The sequence below is a fragment of the Enhydra lutris genome, unplaced genomic scaffold, assembly GCF_002288905.1.
Source record: "Enhydra lutris kenyoni isolate GAN:26980312 unplaced genomic scaffold, ASM228890v2 scaffoldscaffold30, whole genome shotgun sequence".
NCBI classification, from domain to species: domain Eukaryota; kingdom Metazoa; phylum Chordata; class Mammalia; order Carnivora; family Mustelidae; genus Enhydra; species Enhydra lutris.
The window spans coordinates 4678025-4695617 of record NW_019154114.1 but is presented as its reverse complement, the minus strand read 5'-3'; the positions used below and the strand labels follow the sequence as shown (position 1 = coordinate 4695617).

The following is a 17593-nucleotide window of genomic DNA, read 5'->3' as shown; positions in this document are numbered from 1 at the left end:
GTTGCACAATTGCAGTTTGAGGTTTTGAATGTTTTACACTTCTACTTCCTTTGGACCTGTTCAATTTTATTTTTTACCTTTTTGTATACAGTTTTTGGTTTGTTTTTTTTTTTTAAGATTTTTTATTTATTGGGGCACCTGGGTGGCTCAGTGGATTAAGCCTCTGCCTTTGGCTCAGGTCATGATCTCAGGGTCCTGGGATTGAACCCCGCATCAGGCTCTCTGCTCAGCAGGTAGCCTGCTTTCCCCTCTCTCTCTGCCTGCCTCTCTGCCTAGTTGTGATCTCTCTCTCTCTCTCTCTCTTTCAAATAAATAAATAAATAATCTTTAAAAAAAGATTATTTATTTATTTATGACAGAGAGAGATAGCAAGAGAGGGAACATAAGTCATGGGGGAACTGGAGAGGGAGAAGCAGGCTCCCTGCTCAGCAGGGAGCCTGATGAGGGGCTTGATCCCAGGACCCTGGGATCGTGACCGGAGCCAGAGGCAGACACTTAACCACTGAGCTACCCAGGCATCCCTGCTTTTTTGATGTAAGCTCTGTGCCTGTCTTGGGGCTTGAATTCAAGACCCGAGGTCAAGAGTCACATGCTCTACTGCCTGAGCCAGCCAGGTACCCCTGGACCCATTTTATACTGAAGAAATATTGTTAGGTAAGGAGTGTCTGCCAATTACCACTTGGTTTTTAGGGGCACCTGGGTGGCTCAGTTGGTTAGGTGTCTGCTTTCAGCTCAGGGTCATGATCCTGAGTTGTGGGATCAAGCCCCACCTCACAGGGAGCCTGCTTCTCCCTCTCCCTCTGCTAAAAATTTTTTTAAAAATTAGGTTGAGGGCCCTGGACTCCCTCTGGCCACAGTGCTTTTAAAAAAAAAAAAAGTGTGTGTGTGTGTGTGTGTGTGTGTGTGTGTGTGTGTATTTATTTATTTATCTTTAGAGAGGGCTAGAGAGCATGCGATTGGCAGGAGGGGCGGAGGGAGAAAGAGAATCTCAAGCAGACTCTGTGAGAGCATGGAACCCTATGTGGGGCTCGATCTCACCACCCTGATATCATGACACAAGCCAGAATTGAGAGTTGGACACTTAACCCACTGAGCCACCCACGTGCCCCTTAGCATATTTTATATGAAGATACAATTACTGGAAAAATTCATCTGCAGAAAAATCTAGCCTCTTGATACTGGCCCTTTGGAATGTCTCAAGGGTCAGAGGTCTGTGGCAGTCTGTAGAGTTGTCTTAGAGGAGGGAGGGATGCCCTAAGGATGCACAGCTTGGGGCGGCTGCTTGTGCTGGGGGACTCCAGGTGTGGAGCTGGTTCTGGGGAGTGGTGGGGGTGGGCACTGAGTGAAGGCTTCTAACTCTTGTTGTGTGCCAAGTCTTATTGCCCAACTTATACAGCTATAACCACAAACTGTTACACATCATTTCTTACTTAGAGCCATTATTAACATTACTTGCCTAAAGAAATACAGAATTCCTTTTGAGCCTTCCCTTCCCTAGTGTGAGTTGTTCGTGAGTGGAGAGGACTTATTTACCTAACACCTGCAGCTCTGCAGTTTGCCCAGTTTGACATTGGTTAGTGGAAAGTGCCATCTTCGGGGAGACTGGGTGGCTCAGTTGTTAAGTTGTCTGCCTCCGGCTCAGGTCATGGTATCAAGCCCCGCATCGGGCTCCCCGCTTGGCCGGGAAGCCTGCTTCTCCGAACTCTGCCACTCCCCCTGCTTGTATTCCCTCTCTCGCTGGGTCTCTGTCAAGTAAATAAGTAAAATCTTTTTAAAAAGGGGGGGCGAGGAAAGGGCTCTCTTCAGAAACCCTTAGGAAATGCTCAGACTGACTAGATCATTGACCTTAGCTTGAAGTTAATTCCTCAGAAAACTTATGCTCTTGGCTGCAGACATTGTCTCTATACTGTTGACATCTCCAAAAGTTGACAAGGTTTTTATGTTGTTCTTGAGAAAAGAGACTTTTAATTCACATAAATCCATTTTGTTTGATTACGAGCCTGAGTCTTAAAGATGTGAAAAGCTTGTTCTGTGTTTTTTTTAAGAGTTTTTATTTATTTATTTGACAGACAGAGATCACAAGTAGGCAGAGAGGCAGGCAGAGGGCGGGGGGAGGCAGGCTCCCTGCTGAGCAGAGAGCCAGATGTGGGGCTCGATCCCAGGACCCTGAGATCATGACCTGACCTGAAGGCAGAGGCTTGACCCACTGAGCCACCCAGGCGCCCCTTGGTCTGTGTTCTTAAACACAACAACTTATGGTGGTTAAAAATGGAAGTATAATTTACTTACTATTAATGTACAGATCTGAAGTGTTCAGTTTGCTTAGTTGTTACAGTTGTGTCACCATGTAAGCACAAGGTAACACAGAATGCGGAATGTTTCCATCACTCTAGAATGTTTCCTTGTGCCTCTTTCCAGTCAGTCCTGTACCCCCACCACCACTTCAGTCACCACCACTAACACCTTCTGACTACTATCACTATAAATAAGGTTTGCCTTTTCCTATACTTCAGATGAACGGAATCCTATAGTATGGTGGGATTCTTGGTATGTATGTATGCCTGGCATCTTTCACTCAACATGTTTTTTTTTTTAATATTTTATTTTTTTGAGAGAGAGAGAGCGCGCTCATGAGAAGGGGGAGGGTCAGAGAGAGAAGTAGACTCTCTGCCTAGCAGGAGCCTGATGTGGGACTCGATCCCCGGACTCCAGGATCATGACCTGAGCTGAAGGCAGTTGCTTAACCAACTGAGCCACCCAGGTGCCCCTTACTCAGCAGATTTTTAAGATTCATAGATGTTGTTGCTTGTATTCATAGTTCATTCATTTTTATTGCTTTACTCTGTTTCATTGAATGACTATACCATAACTTGTTTATCTGTTCACCTATTGATAAACGTTTGGGTCTGTTTCCAGTTTGGGACTATGATGAATAAGGTTGCTGTGAACATTTTATATTCATTTTTATGGACATATGTTTTTGTTTTCTTGGATAAATATCAACAAGTAGAGTTGCTGTGTCACGGGTTAATATATGTTTGACTTGATATGAAACTGACAGTTTTCCAAAGTGATTGATTGTACTGTCTTACACCTCCACCTACAATGTATGACAGTTCCCTTTGTTCCATATCCTCTCCAGACTTTGATGTTATCACTCTTTTGTTTTATTTTTGCCGTTAGTGTGTTATCTCAGTGTGGCTTTGATGTGCGTGTCCCTAATGACTAATGACATGGAATGCCTTTTCATGTGCTTGTTACCCATGCCTATATCTTTGGTATTGAGACTATTTAAGTCTTCTAACATTTTTATATTATTATTATTTTTTAAAGATTTTATTTATTGGGGCACCTGGATGGCTCAGTTGGCTGAGCATCTGCCCTCGGCTTGGGTCATGTTCCCAGCATCCTGGGATTGAGTCCCACATGGGGCTCCCTGTTGAGTGGGGAGTCTGCTTCTCCCTCTCCATCTCTCCTCCACCTGTTTGTGGTCGCTTTCTCAAAATAAATAAAATTAAAATCTTAAAAAAAACCCAAAAGATTCTATTTATTTTTTTGACAGAGTGTGCACACTAGAGAGCTCACAGTCAAGGGAATGGCAGGGAGAGGGAGAAGCAGGCTCCCTGCTGAGCAAGGACCCTGGGATCATGACATGAGCTGAAGGCAGACGCCCCACTGACTGAGCCACCCAGGTGCCCCAGTCTTTTAACATATTTAAAAGTTTGGGTTGTTCATTTTTTATTGTTGTTTTGTAGGAGTCCTGCTGCATACAAGTTCTTTGTTACATACAGTATATATTTGACAAGTATTTTTTCCTAGTCTCTGGCTTACCTGTTCATTTTGTCTAATGGTGTCTTTGTATGAACAGAATTTTTTTTTCAGTTTGAAATACAACTTATTGGTGGATTATGCTTTTTATATCCTGTTCAAGAAATCCATACCTGACTCTTGGTCTTAAAAATATGTTCTGAAGGGCACCTGGGTGGCTCAGTGGTTTGAAGCCTCTGCCTTCAGCTCAGTCATGATCCCAAGGTCTTGGGATCGAGCCCCACATCAGGCTCTCTGCTCAGCGGGGAGCCTGCTTCCTCCTCTCTCTCTGCCTACTTGTGACCCCTGTCAAATAAATAAATAATTAAAAAATATATATATATGTTCTGATATGTTTTTCTAGAAACTTTGTAAACACCCATTTCTTTAGGAGTTTCCTTTCCCCCATTGAACTAATGATTTAATACTTTAGCTGAGGGGTGCTTGAATGGCTTAGTTGGCTAAGTGTCTGCCTTCAGCTCAGGTCATGCTCCCAGAGTCCTGGGATGGAGCCCCACATCAGGCTCTCTGCTCCCTCTGCTTCTCTCTCCCTGTCTGCCTTTCCCCCTGCTTATGTGCTCTCTTTCTCTTTCTGTCAAATAAGTAAAATCTTTAAAAACAAACAAACAAACAAAAAAACAAAAACAAAAAACAAAAAAACTTCAGCTGAAAATCATTTGACTGCATTTGTGTGACTTGGAGGGTAGAGATAGTATTACAAGGCAGTAACTTTGTCTATAGAAATCCCTAATGGCTCTTTTTGAAACCTGGCGCTGAAAAATAGAAAGCATAATTTGTAATTTAAAAAAGAATAGTTACAGGGCAAACTATTAAGATACATTTTTAAACAGCTTGGCTGGAACCACCCACACTCTATCCATCTGCAAGCTTCTAAAGAGCTGGATGCTTCTAATAGGATCAGGGAGACGCAATCTCAGAACAAGTAATGACACTTGAAAAAACCTGCAGTTAATTAAAAAAAAATTTTTTTTAAGATTTTTTTTTAATAATTTTTTTTTAATTTATTTATTTGACAGACAGAGATCACAAGCAGGCAGAGAGGCAGGCAGAGAGAGAGAGGAGGAAGCAGGCTCCTTGCCGAGCAGAGAGCCCGATGCGGGGCTCGATCCCAGGACCCTGAGATCATGACCTGAGCCGAAGGCAGCAGCTTAACCCACTGAGCCACCCAGGCGCCCCTTTTTTTAAGATTTTATTTATTCGCTTGACAGACAGCGAGAGAGGGAGCACAAGCAGGGGGAGTGGGAGAGGGAGAAGGAGGCTCCCCGCTGAGGAGGGAGCCCAATTTGGGGCTCGATCCCAGGACCCAGAGATTATGACCCAAGCCAAAGGGAGACGCTCAACAACTGAGCCACCCAGGCACCCCCGAAAGAATTCTTAAAAATATACCAGGAGGTACTTAGGATAAATAGAGAATAATCTGACAGCGAAAACATTAACTACTCAATACCTCTATTATATTCCTCCTTTTATCAAAGACCTAGCTGTGGGGTTGGGAGAGGAACCTAGCTGGAAAAAGCAGGGTCAGGGAAGGTAGAATACTCAGTTCTCAGAACAGTTTTGTTCTCCTGATCCATCTGAATTATATCACTGTGGTCTGAGAAAACTAGCAGGTGACCATGCTATAGCCCCATATACTCTCAGTAAAATCTTGAGGCATTATGAAGCAAAGGGAGATGCCCCAAGATGGGCGACGTGCAATATTTGTCCCAGCTGTCAAAGGTAAGCCTGATAGTGATGATTCCTCAGAGAAGTACTAGAACATTTTATTAAACAAATGGCCTCTGGACACAGGGAAAGACAACTGGTGAACACTGAAAGGTATATGGGTTATAAAGGACATTATCTAACAATTTATTGATGACTCATCGTGCTGGGTGCCTAACCTATGAACAGTTGGCTGCTGGCCTTGAGATTTGGGCAGTTCAGACTCTTTGTATGTGCATTTGGTAACAATATAATATTTTAAGTTAGTATTTTGGCTTGAAGACATAGCGTGCTGATCAAGTTTGTAACTGATAGAAAGTTGGTACAAATAGTTAATAAATATTCAAAAAGATCTCAACTGGTAAATAAGTGCCCAAGTTAAATGACATTTATTAGAGGAAAATTTTAAACTTTGATTCAAAAAAACTAATTTGTACACCCATGTGCATAACAACATCATTCGCAGTGGTTAAGATGTGAAGCAACCCAAGTGTCCATGGACGGATGAATGGACAAGCAAACTGTGATGTCTATGTACAATGGAATGTTATTCAGCCTTAATAGGGAAGGAAGTTTTGACACATGCTACAACATGGGTGACCCTTGAAGACCTGATACTAGGTAAAATAAGCCAGTCACAAAAGTATGGTATTATGTGATTCCAGTTATATGAGATAGTCTACCTAGAGAGTCAGACTCTTAGAGGCAAAGTAGACTGGTGGTTGCTGGGGGTTGAGGGGTATCGGGTGTTGTCTAATGGATCCAGAGTTTGAGTTTTACAAGGTAAAAAGAGTTGGGCAGATGGATGGTGAGGATGGTTGTGCAACAATATGAATGATCTTAGTGCCACTGAAGTGTACATTTAAAAATGGTTAAGATGGTAAATTTTATGTTAATATGTACTTAACCACAATTAGAAATTATAAAAACCTGATGACACAAGTACAGAGTATTTATTAGGCCATGTGAAAGATCGTACTGTGTGTCAGGATGCCATGGCTGTCCAAAGTCTATAATGAAGGCAAACTGCATAATAGGAGTATAGTAACCAGAGGAAGAAGGCCAAGGCAGGGTATGCTCAGGATATGGCATTTAGTTCTGGGGGGTCTTATTTCAGGGGATTGTTGATAAACCCGAGAGTGGGCAAACCAGAGCAGCCTTGATTTTGGCTACTCTTCTGATAGAGAGTATGAGGAAGACCTGAGGGAATTATGGAGTTCTGTCTGTAAAGGAGTGTATCAGTAAGCTTTGCTGTATAACAAACAGTTACAACAAACATCACAATTTAGTAGCTTAAAACAAGTATTTCTCATGATTCTTTTCTCCCCAGGTTTATGGGGATGTAATTGACATATAACCCTGTGTAAGTTAAAGGTTTACAATGTACTGGTTTGATTTTCTCATGATTCTTTGGGGAATCTGGGTGGTAGTTCTGGTCTGGGTCTGCTCAGCTGGAACTGGATGGCCTGGGGGTGGTCTCACTCATATAACTGGCAGTTGGCTTTGTGTCAGATGGGGCAGTGAGGATGACTTTGGTCACATGTCTCTTGTGATCCAGAAGGATGGCCTAGGCTTATTCACATAGCGATGGCCCAAGAGAACCCAAGAGCAGTAAGAGAGCAAACCTTCACACACATGTATTTTTCAAACCTCTTGGTTTTTGCTCTTATGCCATTGGCCAGAGCAGTAAGTCCAGAGTCATTGTGAGGTGATTCACTATCTGATGGCATGAAAAAAAGGTAGTTATTGTGGCCATTGTGCAAACGACCTATGACCACCTAGGAAGTGTAAAGGAAATAGAAAAGTTTCATTAGAAACATCACAGATAGGGGTGCCTGGATGGCTCTGTCGGTTGAGTGTCGGCCTTCAGCTTAGGTCTTGGTCCCAGGGTCCTGGAATCGAGCCCCGCATTGGGCTCCCTGCTCAGCGAGGAGCCTGCCTCTCCCTCTGCCAGCTGCTCCCACTGCTTGTGCACTTGCTGTCTCGCTGTCAAATAAATAAAAATCTTTAAACAAAAACAAACAAAAAAAAAAATCACAGATAGATGTGCCGGAGTCACTCAGTGGGTTAAGTGTCCTAACTGTTGATTTCGGCTCAGGTCATAATTCTCATGGTGGTGAAATTGAGCCCCAAGTCAGGCTCCATGCTAGAGTTTGGAGTGTGTTTAAGACTGTCTTCCTCTCCTTCTGCCCCTCCCACTCGTGCTCACTCGCTCTTTCTCTGAAATAAATCTTATAAAAGAAAAAAAAAGAATCATCACAGGTAATTCCACAATGTAAAAAAGACCAATGACTTCAGATCCATCTACAGAGTAGTTTTCTGACTGAAATGGTCCCAGAACAGAAGCAAGCCGACAATAAAGGGAGGGTCTTGTCGTTGGATGTGTTGGAGAGGTCGAGTGACCTCTTGTCTTTCTGACCACCTTGGACCTGTTACATCCTCTCTTCCAGGAAGCCTTTTCCTGCTTGCACACTACCTGTGGACCTGTTAAGGATGGCTGTTCTCTGTGCCACACACAGATTTCTGTTGCTCTACCTATACTGAATGACAGATACCTATAGTGAGTAACAAATGTCTTTACATGACTGTCTGGGAGTTCCTTGAGGGTGATTCACCATCTCTGTGCCAATGTCTGCAGGAAATTGTGTTCCATCCTCAGGTTGCCTCCTGGTGGTCATCTGACTATGGCAACTCCAGCCACACTGTCTGCATTTCAGATAGAAAGAGAGAAAATACCCCCTGTCAGTGGAGATTGATTACCTCCTTTAAAAAACATTACCAGAAGCTCTACCAGATGGTGCCTTCTTCCTATATTTATCTTTTTTTTTTTTTTAAGATTTGATTTGTTTATTTGACAGACAGAAATCACAAGTAGGCAGAGAGGAAGGCAGGAGTGGGGGGAAGGAGGCTCCCTGCTGAGCAGAGAGCCCGATGTGTGGCTCGATCCCAGGACCCTGGGATCATGACCTGAGCTGAAGGCAGAGGCTTTAACCCACTGAGCCACCCAGGCACTCCCTATATTTATCTTCTTAAGATACATCTTTTTTGCAAGAGAGGTTGAGAAATACAAGTTTTTGTTCTGTGTGTTGCATCTGGTAGGAAAGGATTCATAGATACCTTCTTCCCAGGATCTGACTCCTATTCAGGCTGCTTACGGAATAAATGACCTCTCTGACGTTGTGCACTAATTCCCAGAATCTGTGACTCCTCACACACACAATGAGGTAGGATGTTCTTTTTATCATAATCCTGGCTACCTTCATGACTATATTTTGTCACTTGGAGCTCCTAGCTTCATAACCCATGGGATATGGCAGGAATTGGCAAACGTTTTCTGTAAAGGGCCAGATGGTAAATATCTTTTATTTTTGTGGGCTGTTTGATTGATGTGTCATCTACTTTTTGCTGTTGTATTACAAAAGTAGCCATAGATAAAGGAATGGATGTGACTGTGTTCCAGGGGGGTCAGATTGGATTTGCCCTCCGTGGTGGGGAGTCTCTTCTTACAGTTCTGAGTGTTTTGACAAATGCACACAGTCTGCTCCATTTCATTCCCTCCATCAAACCCTCCTTATCTTTTACTTGTACCTAACTGACTTTTTGTCTACAGTCTGTTAAACTCTTTTCCACCTAATTCACGTTAAAAAATTTGAGTGGTTCTTAATTGCTTACTATGTTAGAGTCCAGGCAGCACACTAAAAGGGTTCACTGAAAAGCCTTTAATGAAGGGGTTTTTTACAGTGGTGTGAGCAGCGAAGGAAACAAACCTACAAGGGATGGTGGGGCACCCAGGAACTGGCTACCGCTAGTAGTCATTGTTACCGCCTCCAGCACAGTGGGAAGAGGGTACGGATACCAGAACCAGTAAAAGCTATTGCTATAGGAGAGGGGTCCTTAGTAGGTACTGTGACCCTGTCAAGGAACACAGGCCCTGCCAGAACCACATCCTGGTAGAGAGAAGGCAGAGAATAAATAAGTTCATCCTTCCATCCATTTATCTCTCTTCCTGCTCTCTGATCCCCTCCTGGTGCTTCCCATTGGGTGAACCCATAGCATAGAGCCTTAGAAATTGGCCTTATGACTCCTGAGAGAGCAGGGCCAAGAGGAGATCAGGTGGGGAAGGTGGGGCACACCAGCATTTAAGCATACCCACCTATGAAAGCCCAAATTCCTAAGGTTAGTGCTTGGTGCCACCAGCTCTGGCTCCTGCACACCTTTCTGACTTTTTGCCCCCAAAATCTGGGCTGTTTTTCATTCTTTTGTCTCCACAGCCTTCCCATTGGGCCCTCAATAAAGGCGTGATGTATGAACAATCAGCACTGGTTTGAGTGGTGGATCTGAGGCGAGCACTTGCCAAGCCAGACAACAGAATGAACTTTCCTGGCTCATTTTTTAGCACAAAAGAATGAAAGAAGAGTTGTTCCACACATACAAAACTTGTGTTTTTGCAGAGGGTCAGGGAAGCTAAGTAACCTGCCCAGGGTTTCACAGCTGGTTATGGCCGTTCGGTCACATACAGCCAGCTGCAGAACCCTAGAAAGGTTACCTAGCCTCTCTGAGCTTCTGTATCGTCATCTGCAGAACGGGATTGTGTGGACTTAGATGTACCGTATGTTCCACTGTCGTACTTTACTGCATTTTAGCTCAGAATATTCTTTATGTTCCTACACGACTTTTGTGGGGTTTTTTTTGTTTTTTTTTTTTGTTTTTTTTTTAAGATTTTATTTATTTATTTGACAGAGAGAGATCACAAGTAAACAGAGAGGCAGGCAGAGAGAGAGAGAGAGGGAAGCAGGCTCCCTGCTGAGCAGAGAGCCCGATGCGGGACTCGATCCCAGGACCCTGAGATCACGACCCGAGCCGAAGGCAGCGGCTTAACCCACTGAGCCACCCAGGCGCCCCCTACACGACTTTTGAAGTTGGAGAAATCTTTTCTAAAATGAGGTATGCAGAGACTTAACTATGGGCCAGGCCCTGTTATAAAAGCTTCACAAATATTAACTCATTTAATCTTTAACTCCCCTATCAGGTAGATTTAACTGTCCCATTTTACAGTTGAGGAAACAGAAGGGCGATGATTTAAAAACTTACCTGAGGTTACCTAGCTGATAAGTGGTAGAGCCGGGACTTGAGCCAGGCAAAGTGATTGTAGATTCCATGCATCTCACCTCTGTGCTGTCTTCCCCACAGCCTTGCAAAGTCCTGTCAGGTCACTTTCCACCCTTCATTCCTGATCAGCGTGTGGTGATTAGAGTGCATGTGTCGGCAGGGCTGACTTGATGGAGATCTCTGGAGGACCCAAAAGGTATATATATATAAGGATGTTAAAGGCAGGGAGTAGGGAAGTTTTAGAGGTTAGAAAGGGTAGTCACTGAAATAAGGGAAACCAGCTCTGCCTGCTTGAACAGGAAATACCTAGTGATCAAGCCTGCCTAGCTTCATGCCATCTGGCTTCCTCAGAGGCCAGCTGATGCCCGTTTATGGGTGTTGGTGAAGCTACCCTTTAAGTCACTGTCAGTAAAACAGAGGTTATTAAATTGTCTTCTAATCCATTCTGTTATTTTAAGCCACCAATGCATACATACACCCAAATATAACTAGAGCATAGAGAAATGAGATGGGAGAGAGGAGGAAGTTTGCCCTGGGCATGAATTTAGAGAGAACATGGATGTCCTTGTTTATAGTGGTTGTGTCACTCCTCTGGCCCTTAAAGCTGTTGGTAATTAATGACCCACAAAACTTATGCAGAAACTTCAAGCTCCCAGGATATTAATCATATGTAAGTAGCCAAAACAACAACAAAGCAAAAACAAAACTGCAAATGCAGAAGGTGACCACTATAGCTCAAGAAGTCCAGGACATGATGATTATAAAAGATACTTTGTGACCTGTTTTTAGCCATACAGGAAGTCTGTAAGGGCAGATTTATCAGCAAAGTGGAAAAAAACAGCTGAGAGTCTATAGACATTATTCATCATTATTAGAAAGAATGATGACTGAAATGAAACCCAACAGTAGAGTGCAGGGGGCAAGCCAAGATCTACAGTCCCAGAGAGTAGAGACACAAGGCCAGGAGGCTGATAGGGATCTGGAGTTAGAGGCAGCCCAAGTCATACTTATTTCATTGGTTCACAAAAGCACAGGTATCCTTCAGGTAGGGCCAAGCAGGCTGTACTGGCAAACCAACCCCTAGGATAGACATGTAGTTTACATAGTACATTTGTATCTACACTAGAAGCAAAAGAGATGATCAACCTGAATATGAAATTAAGAAAACAATTCCAGAGGTACCTGAGTGGCTCAGTCGGTTGAGCATCTAACTCATGATTTCAGCTCAGGTCATGAACTCGGTATTGTCAGATCAAGCCTAACATCCTCGCTCAGTGGTCATTCTGTTTCTCTCCCCATCTCTCCCTCTGTCCCTCCTCCTGCACACACTCGCTCTCTCTCTCTCTCTAAAATAAATGAATAAATCTTAAAAAAAAAAAAAAAAAAAAGGGGGTGCCTGGGTGGCTCAGTGGGTTAACTCTGCCTTTAGCTCAGGTCATGATCCTAGGGTCCTGGGATCGAGCCCCACATCTGGCTCCCTGCTTGGTGGGAAGCCTGCTTCCCCCTCTCCCACTCCCCCTGCTTGTGTTCCCTCTCTCACTGTGTCTCTCTCTGTCAAATAAATAAATAAAATCTTAAAAAAAAAAGAGAGAGAGAAAGAAAGAGAAAGAAAACAGTTCTGTTTACAGTAGCATCAAACAGCAGGGGCACCTGGGAGACTTAGTTAAGCATTTGCCTTCAGCTCAGGTCATGATCCCAGGGTCCTGGGATCAAGCCCTTCATCGGCCTCTCTGCTCAGCAGGGAGCCTGCTCCCCACCCCCCGCCCCCACCGCACCTCCGTCTCTCTCTCTGCCTGCCTCTCTGCCTACTTGTGATCTCTGTCAAATAAATAAATAAAACCTTTAAAAAATAAAATAAAGTATATGGTACAGACCCAGTGGAAAACAGTTTGGTGGTTCCTCAAAAAATTAAAAATCTACTATAGGGGGGTGCCTCTGTGGCTCAGTTGATTAAGCATCTGCCTTCAGCTCAGGTCATGATCCCAGGGTCCTGGGATGGAATCCCACATCAGGGTCCCTGCTCCGCAGGGAGCCTGCTTCTCCCTCTGCCTGCTGCTCCCCCTGCTTGTGCACGCTTGATCTCTCTCTGACAAATAAAATATTTTTTAAAAAATATTAAAAATCTGGCACACCTGGGTGGCTCAGTAGGTTAAGCCTCTGCTTTCGGCTCAGGTCATGATCTCAGGGTCCTGGGATCGAGTCCCGCATCGGGCTCTCTGCTCAGCAAGGAGCCTGCTTCCCCCTCTCTCTCTGCCTGCCTCTCTGCTTACTCGTGATCTCTCTCTCTGTCAAATAAACAAATAAAATCTTAAAAAATATATTAAGAATCTACCATATGATCTAGCAATTATATATCCCGGTATAAACCCAGAAGAATTGAAAGCAGAGTCTTGGGGCGGGGGGTGGTCCTGACGAGAGATTCAAACACCCATGTTCATAGTAACATTATTTCCAATAGCCAAAACATGGGAGCAGCCCAAATGTCTGTGTACAGATGAATAGATAAGCAAAATATGGTATATACATGGAATGGAATATTATTTGATCTTAAAAGGGGAGGAAATTCTGACACATGCTTCAACATAGATGAACTTGGAGGACGTTACACTAAGTGAAATAAGCCAACCACAAAAAGACAAATACTGTATGATTCCCCTTCTGCAAAGTACCTAGAGTAATATAGATATACTTTTAAAACAACAAGAAAGTAGAATGGTGGTTGCCAGGGCTGACGAGAGGGATTGGGATGAGGAGTTTAATGGGTACAGAGTTTCAGTTTTGCAAGATGGAGAGTTTTGGAGGTAGATGGTGGTTAACGGTTGCACAATATGAGCGTACTTCATATCACTGAACCTGTACACTTACAAGTGGTTAAGATGGTAAATTTTATGTGTATTTTGTCACAAAAAAAGAATTTAACTTGAAAAGAAATTGATAGTGACACAGCCTCATCCCTCTACTCTGACTCAGTGGGTCTGGAGTTATCAGTACCTAATACACAGCCAGAGTTGGGACCACTGGGTTAGTAGATGGGCTGCTATGGGGGGAAACCAGGTACCCTGAGCACACCCAAATCTCATCTTGGTTTCCAGGATGACTTTTCTTTAGGTTTGTTGTTGTTGTTTTGTTTTGTTGTTAAGTTTTAAAAACTTTTTTCGTTTAAATTCAGTTAATTAACATATACTGTATTATTGGCTTCAGAGGTACAGGCCTGAGACTCAATACCCAGTGCACATTACATCACATGCCCTCCTCGGTGTCCAGACTTTTGTTTAGTTTTGTTCTTTCCTTTTTTTTTTTTTTTTTAAGATTTTATTTATTTATTTATTAGAGAGAGCGCGCGCGCACAAGCTAGGGAGAGTGGCAGAGGGATGGGGGGAGAAGCAGACTCTCTGCTGAACAAGTAGCCCGACTTGGGGCTCGATCCCAGGACCCCAGGATCATGACCTGAGGGGAAGGCAGACACTTAAAAACTGAGTCACCCAGGCGCCCCAGTGGTGGAGTCTTTATAAAAAATGTCTTTATACGAAAAATAACATGTTAAACTTGTTGTTGCCAGTTTGGTAGTTGAAATCATTTGTTGTTGTTGTTGTTATTTTTTGTTTATAATGAATACTTTCCTATGCTACCATAAATTTTTAAGTTATAATCTGTGTAGTGCCTAGGTAGTTCTCTTCCAGCTTGTACTGGTTTTTGTTTCCCATCTTTTCCTTTCCCAGTATAATATCATAGCTTCATGAACTTTTACAGTTATGGCCCTGATGGATAAATGATTAGACCAGAGTCACACAAAACACAAAACATAAAGAAACAGAACAGAAGAGAGATTTGAACTCAACTTTCCTCATTTTTCATTCTTCCTTCTGCCAGTAGATGGATATTGCTGATATCCTTAAGTCTCTATGGGAAAAGGTTTGCAGCTTTTCATTCTAGAGCAGTGTTTCATTTGTGCTTTTGTGGCAGAGAACTTGTTGCTTCCGAATAAGTCCAGAAGGTAGCCTCAGCTGAGGGTGCCGTCCACTAATAGCCAGTATAATGCTTGCTGTTCCAGGAGCCATGTTTGACCAGGACTGTGGGAAGTTCGTATTCATGCTGGAGGCTCTTGTGAGGAGATGAGCTGGTGAACAGAGAAACCGGCATGAAGATGCTCCCAGGAGTGGGCGTGTTTGGGACCGGCAGCTCCGCCCGGGTTCTGGTCCCACTGCTGAGGGCAGAAGGGTTCACCGTGGAGGCCCTGTGGGGGAAGACTGAGGAGGAGGCAAAGCAGCTTGCCGAGGAGATGAACATCACCTTCTACACCAGCCGGACTGATGATGTCTTGCTGCATCAAGACGTGGATCTTGTGTGCATCAATATCCCCCCTCCACTGACGCGGCAGATATCTGTGAAGGCTCTAGGTATGGACAGTCAGGCCGTAGCAAGGGCAGGTTGTGTCTCCCTCTGGGTGGTCCTCGTATGTCACTGCTCTCCTCTATGCTGGGGGGGGGCCCACTGGGGGCGTGCTACAGCTGTGGGAAGAAATGCTCCAGCCTTCCTCACCTCCATAAGTAACTCCCTGAACAAAAATGAAGCAAACGCTTTAAGAGTTGGCCCCTCACAGGGGCTGGAGATTATTATATGCCGTGCAATGTGGTACTCGCCGTGGCAGCACACAGACTTTTCGTGCAATGTCAGGTTGGCCTGTTTGAAGTCAGAGTTCAAAGATTTGGGCAGTAGGAAACGGATTGTAACTGATGTGTTTGTTCTTCCATTTCCGTGGCACAGAGCACCTCAGAGAGGACAGGAAGGTGTGTAGCAAGGCTGCCATTTCCCATGTTTTGTCAGTCCTTCCCTAGATCAAGTGCACACCCTTCCTGCCACATTTTGCAATCTTGTGTGTGGGAAGGCAGGGAGGCTCTCTGACAGGGTCCACAGGACTGTCTGCTCACATCTCTGCCTCCTTGGGAAGGAGTAGACAGGGCAGGGCTTCCTGAGCTGTTCTCCTGCAATTGCTTTTGGGCTACTCTTCCCTGTCAACTGTAGGTGACTTTTTTTCTCTTTTTCTTATGTAAATCAGAATCTAATTGAATAGGAAAACAAGCCAGTAAATATTTATCCAGCAGTTACTTTTTTTTTTTTTTTTTTTAACACTGCCTTCTCTATGCCAGGCACTGTCCTGATGTCTTTCTATACATTCAGAGCAGTGTTGAATCAGAGCCCTGCCTGCCTTCAGATTGTACAGTTCAACTGAAGAGACTAGAGATCACATACATTACAAAGTAGATGAGAAAAGACTTGGGTCACAATTCAAGTAACATATAATTAATTGACAGAGAAGTTGTATTATGTAAAGTGGTAAGAACAAAATATTTCTCTAATGCAGTCAGTGATCTCGGGGCCCAGGGGCTTGTATGCCATGAGGCTTGACCCCTCCTCCTGGCCACTACCATGGTGGAGAATCCGAGCCTCTGCTACTTGTCCCCCTTGTTCTGAGGAGAAAAGAATGTCTGGCATCTCTGGCCCAGTGTGTTGGTAAAGATAAATGGTCATTGGAGTTTGCAAGAACGTGAGTCTGATGGTTAATTTGGGGGCATGTACATTTTGGCCAAATATTGTAGATGGTTTGTCTTTTTCAGAGAGCATTGTCTAAGGATGTGTGACAAGAGTTAGACACTAGATTCTTAGGAGGGCAGGTAACGGCTTTCAGATTTAGTTTAGAAGTCAGCCTAAGCCAACCCTTTAACAGACGGCTAGTGCCAGGGGATCAAGCTACCGTGGCCGTTTGATTGCTTGCCATCCCCATGGCATGAATGCAGGCTGGTGAAGCCAGGTGTATCCAGAGGCAGAGTAGTAGAGGCTCTCAGTCTTCTTAGAATTTAGGGTCCCCCCAGAAACTATTGCCAAGCTACATAGGAAGAAAGAGGAAACTCCAGGGTTCTTTGGCCAAAGGCCTGTGTTTTCTGGTTTGTGGTACAGGAAAATGCTGGACTTGCTTTTCATATAAACAGGAAGGACAGGGATGACCAGAGACTTCTGGGATCTTCTGTTTCAGCCCTTGGTGAACCTGCGTCAACTGTTCTCTGTCTTCTCTCTCTGCATCTCTGTCGTAGGAGATAAGGGTGTGAATGAGAGTCCTTGCTCTGTTGTAGGCACGCAGTCCCAGGGCCAGGTTGGTGGGTCTCGGAGAGCTCATTCTAGCTGGACCTCCCTTCAGGTACTGCCCACTCAAACCCCAGAGGAGTTGCTGAGCATATTATAACCATTAAGTTCACTCCCTGTGTCCTTTCACCATTTTGTTTTTAAGATTTGTTCATTTATTGGGGTACCTGGGTGATTAAGTAGTGGTAAGTGGGTGATTAAGCCTCTGCCTTTGGCTCAGATCATGATCTCAGGGTCCTGGGATTGAGACCCACATCAGGAATCTGCTCAGCAGGGAGTCCGCTTCCCCTCTCTCTCTGCCTACTTGTGATCTCTCTCTCTCTCTCTCTGTCAAATAAGTAAATAAAATCTTAAAAAAAAAAAAAAGATATGTTCATTTATTTGAGAGAGAGAAAGAGCATGCATGGGAGAGCATGGGGGTGGGGGAAGGGCCAGAGGGAGACAGAATCCCAAACAGACTCCCTGCTGAGCACGGAGCCCTACACAGGACTCAATCTCATGAGCCATTAGATCATGACTGGAGCTGAAATCAAGAATCCCACATTTAAGCGACTGTGCCACCCAGGTGCCCTCATTTTTTTTTTTAAAGATTTTATTTATTTATTTGGCAGAGAGAACAGCGAGGGGGGGAACATAAGCAGGGGGAGTGGGAGAGGGAGAAGCGGGCTTCCAGCTGAGCAGGGAGCCAGACATGGAACTCCATCCCAGGACCCCAGGACCATGACCTGAGCTGAAGACAGATGCCTAACGACTGAGCCAACCAGGTGCCCCTTTTTCCTTTTTTTTTTTTTTAAAGGATTTTTTTTTTTTTTTT

At 44.2% G+C, this 17593-nt stretch overlaps 1 protein-coding gene across 5 annotated transcripts in view; it reads left to right on the top strand.

Annotated features, from left to right (window-relative positions):
- Window positions 1-17593, top strand: part of LOC111152960 (glucose-fructose oxidoreductase domain containing 2) — a 45446-nt gene that overhangs the window by 12809 nt on the left and 15044 nt on the right. For 2 of the 5 annotated variants that reach the window (XR_002640974.1, XM_022511717.1), the window contains exons 2-3: window positions 10723-10837; window positions 14693-15038. Coding sequence is in view for 4 of the 5 variants with exons in the window: in XM_022511717.1 (XP_022367425.1) it covers window positions 14780-15038 (259 nt within the window). In the remaining variant the exon portion in view is untranslated. Of the gene's footprint in view, window positions 1-10715; window positions 10838-14692; window positions 15039-17593 lie in introns of those variants that run through there. The other 3 variants (XM_022511720.1, XM_022511718.1, XM_022511719.1) reach the window with 2 other exon arrangements.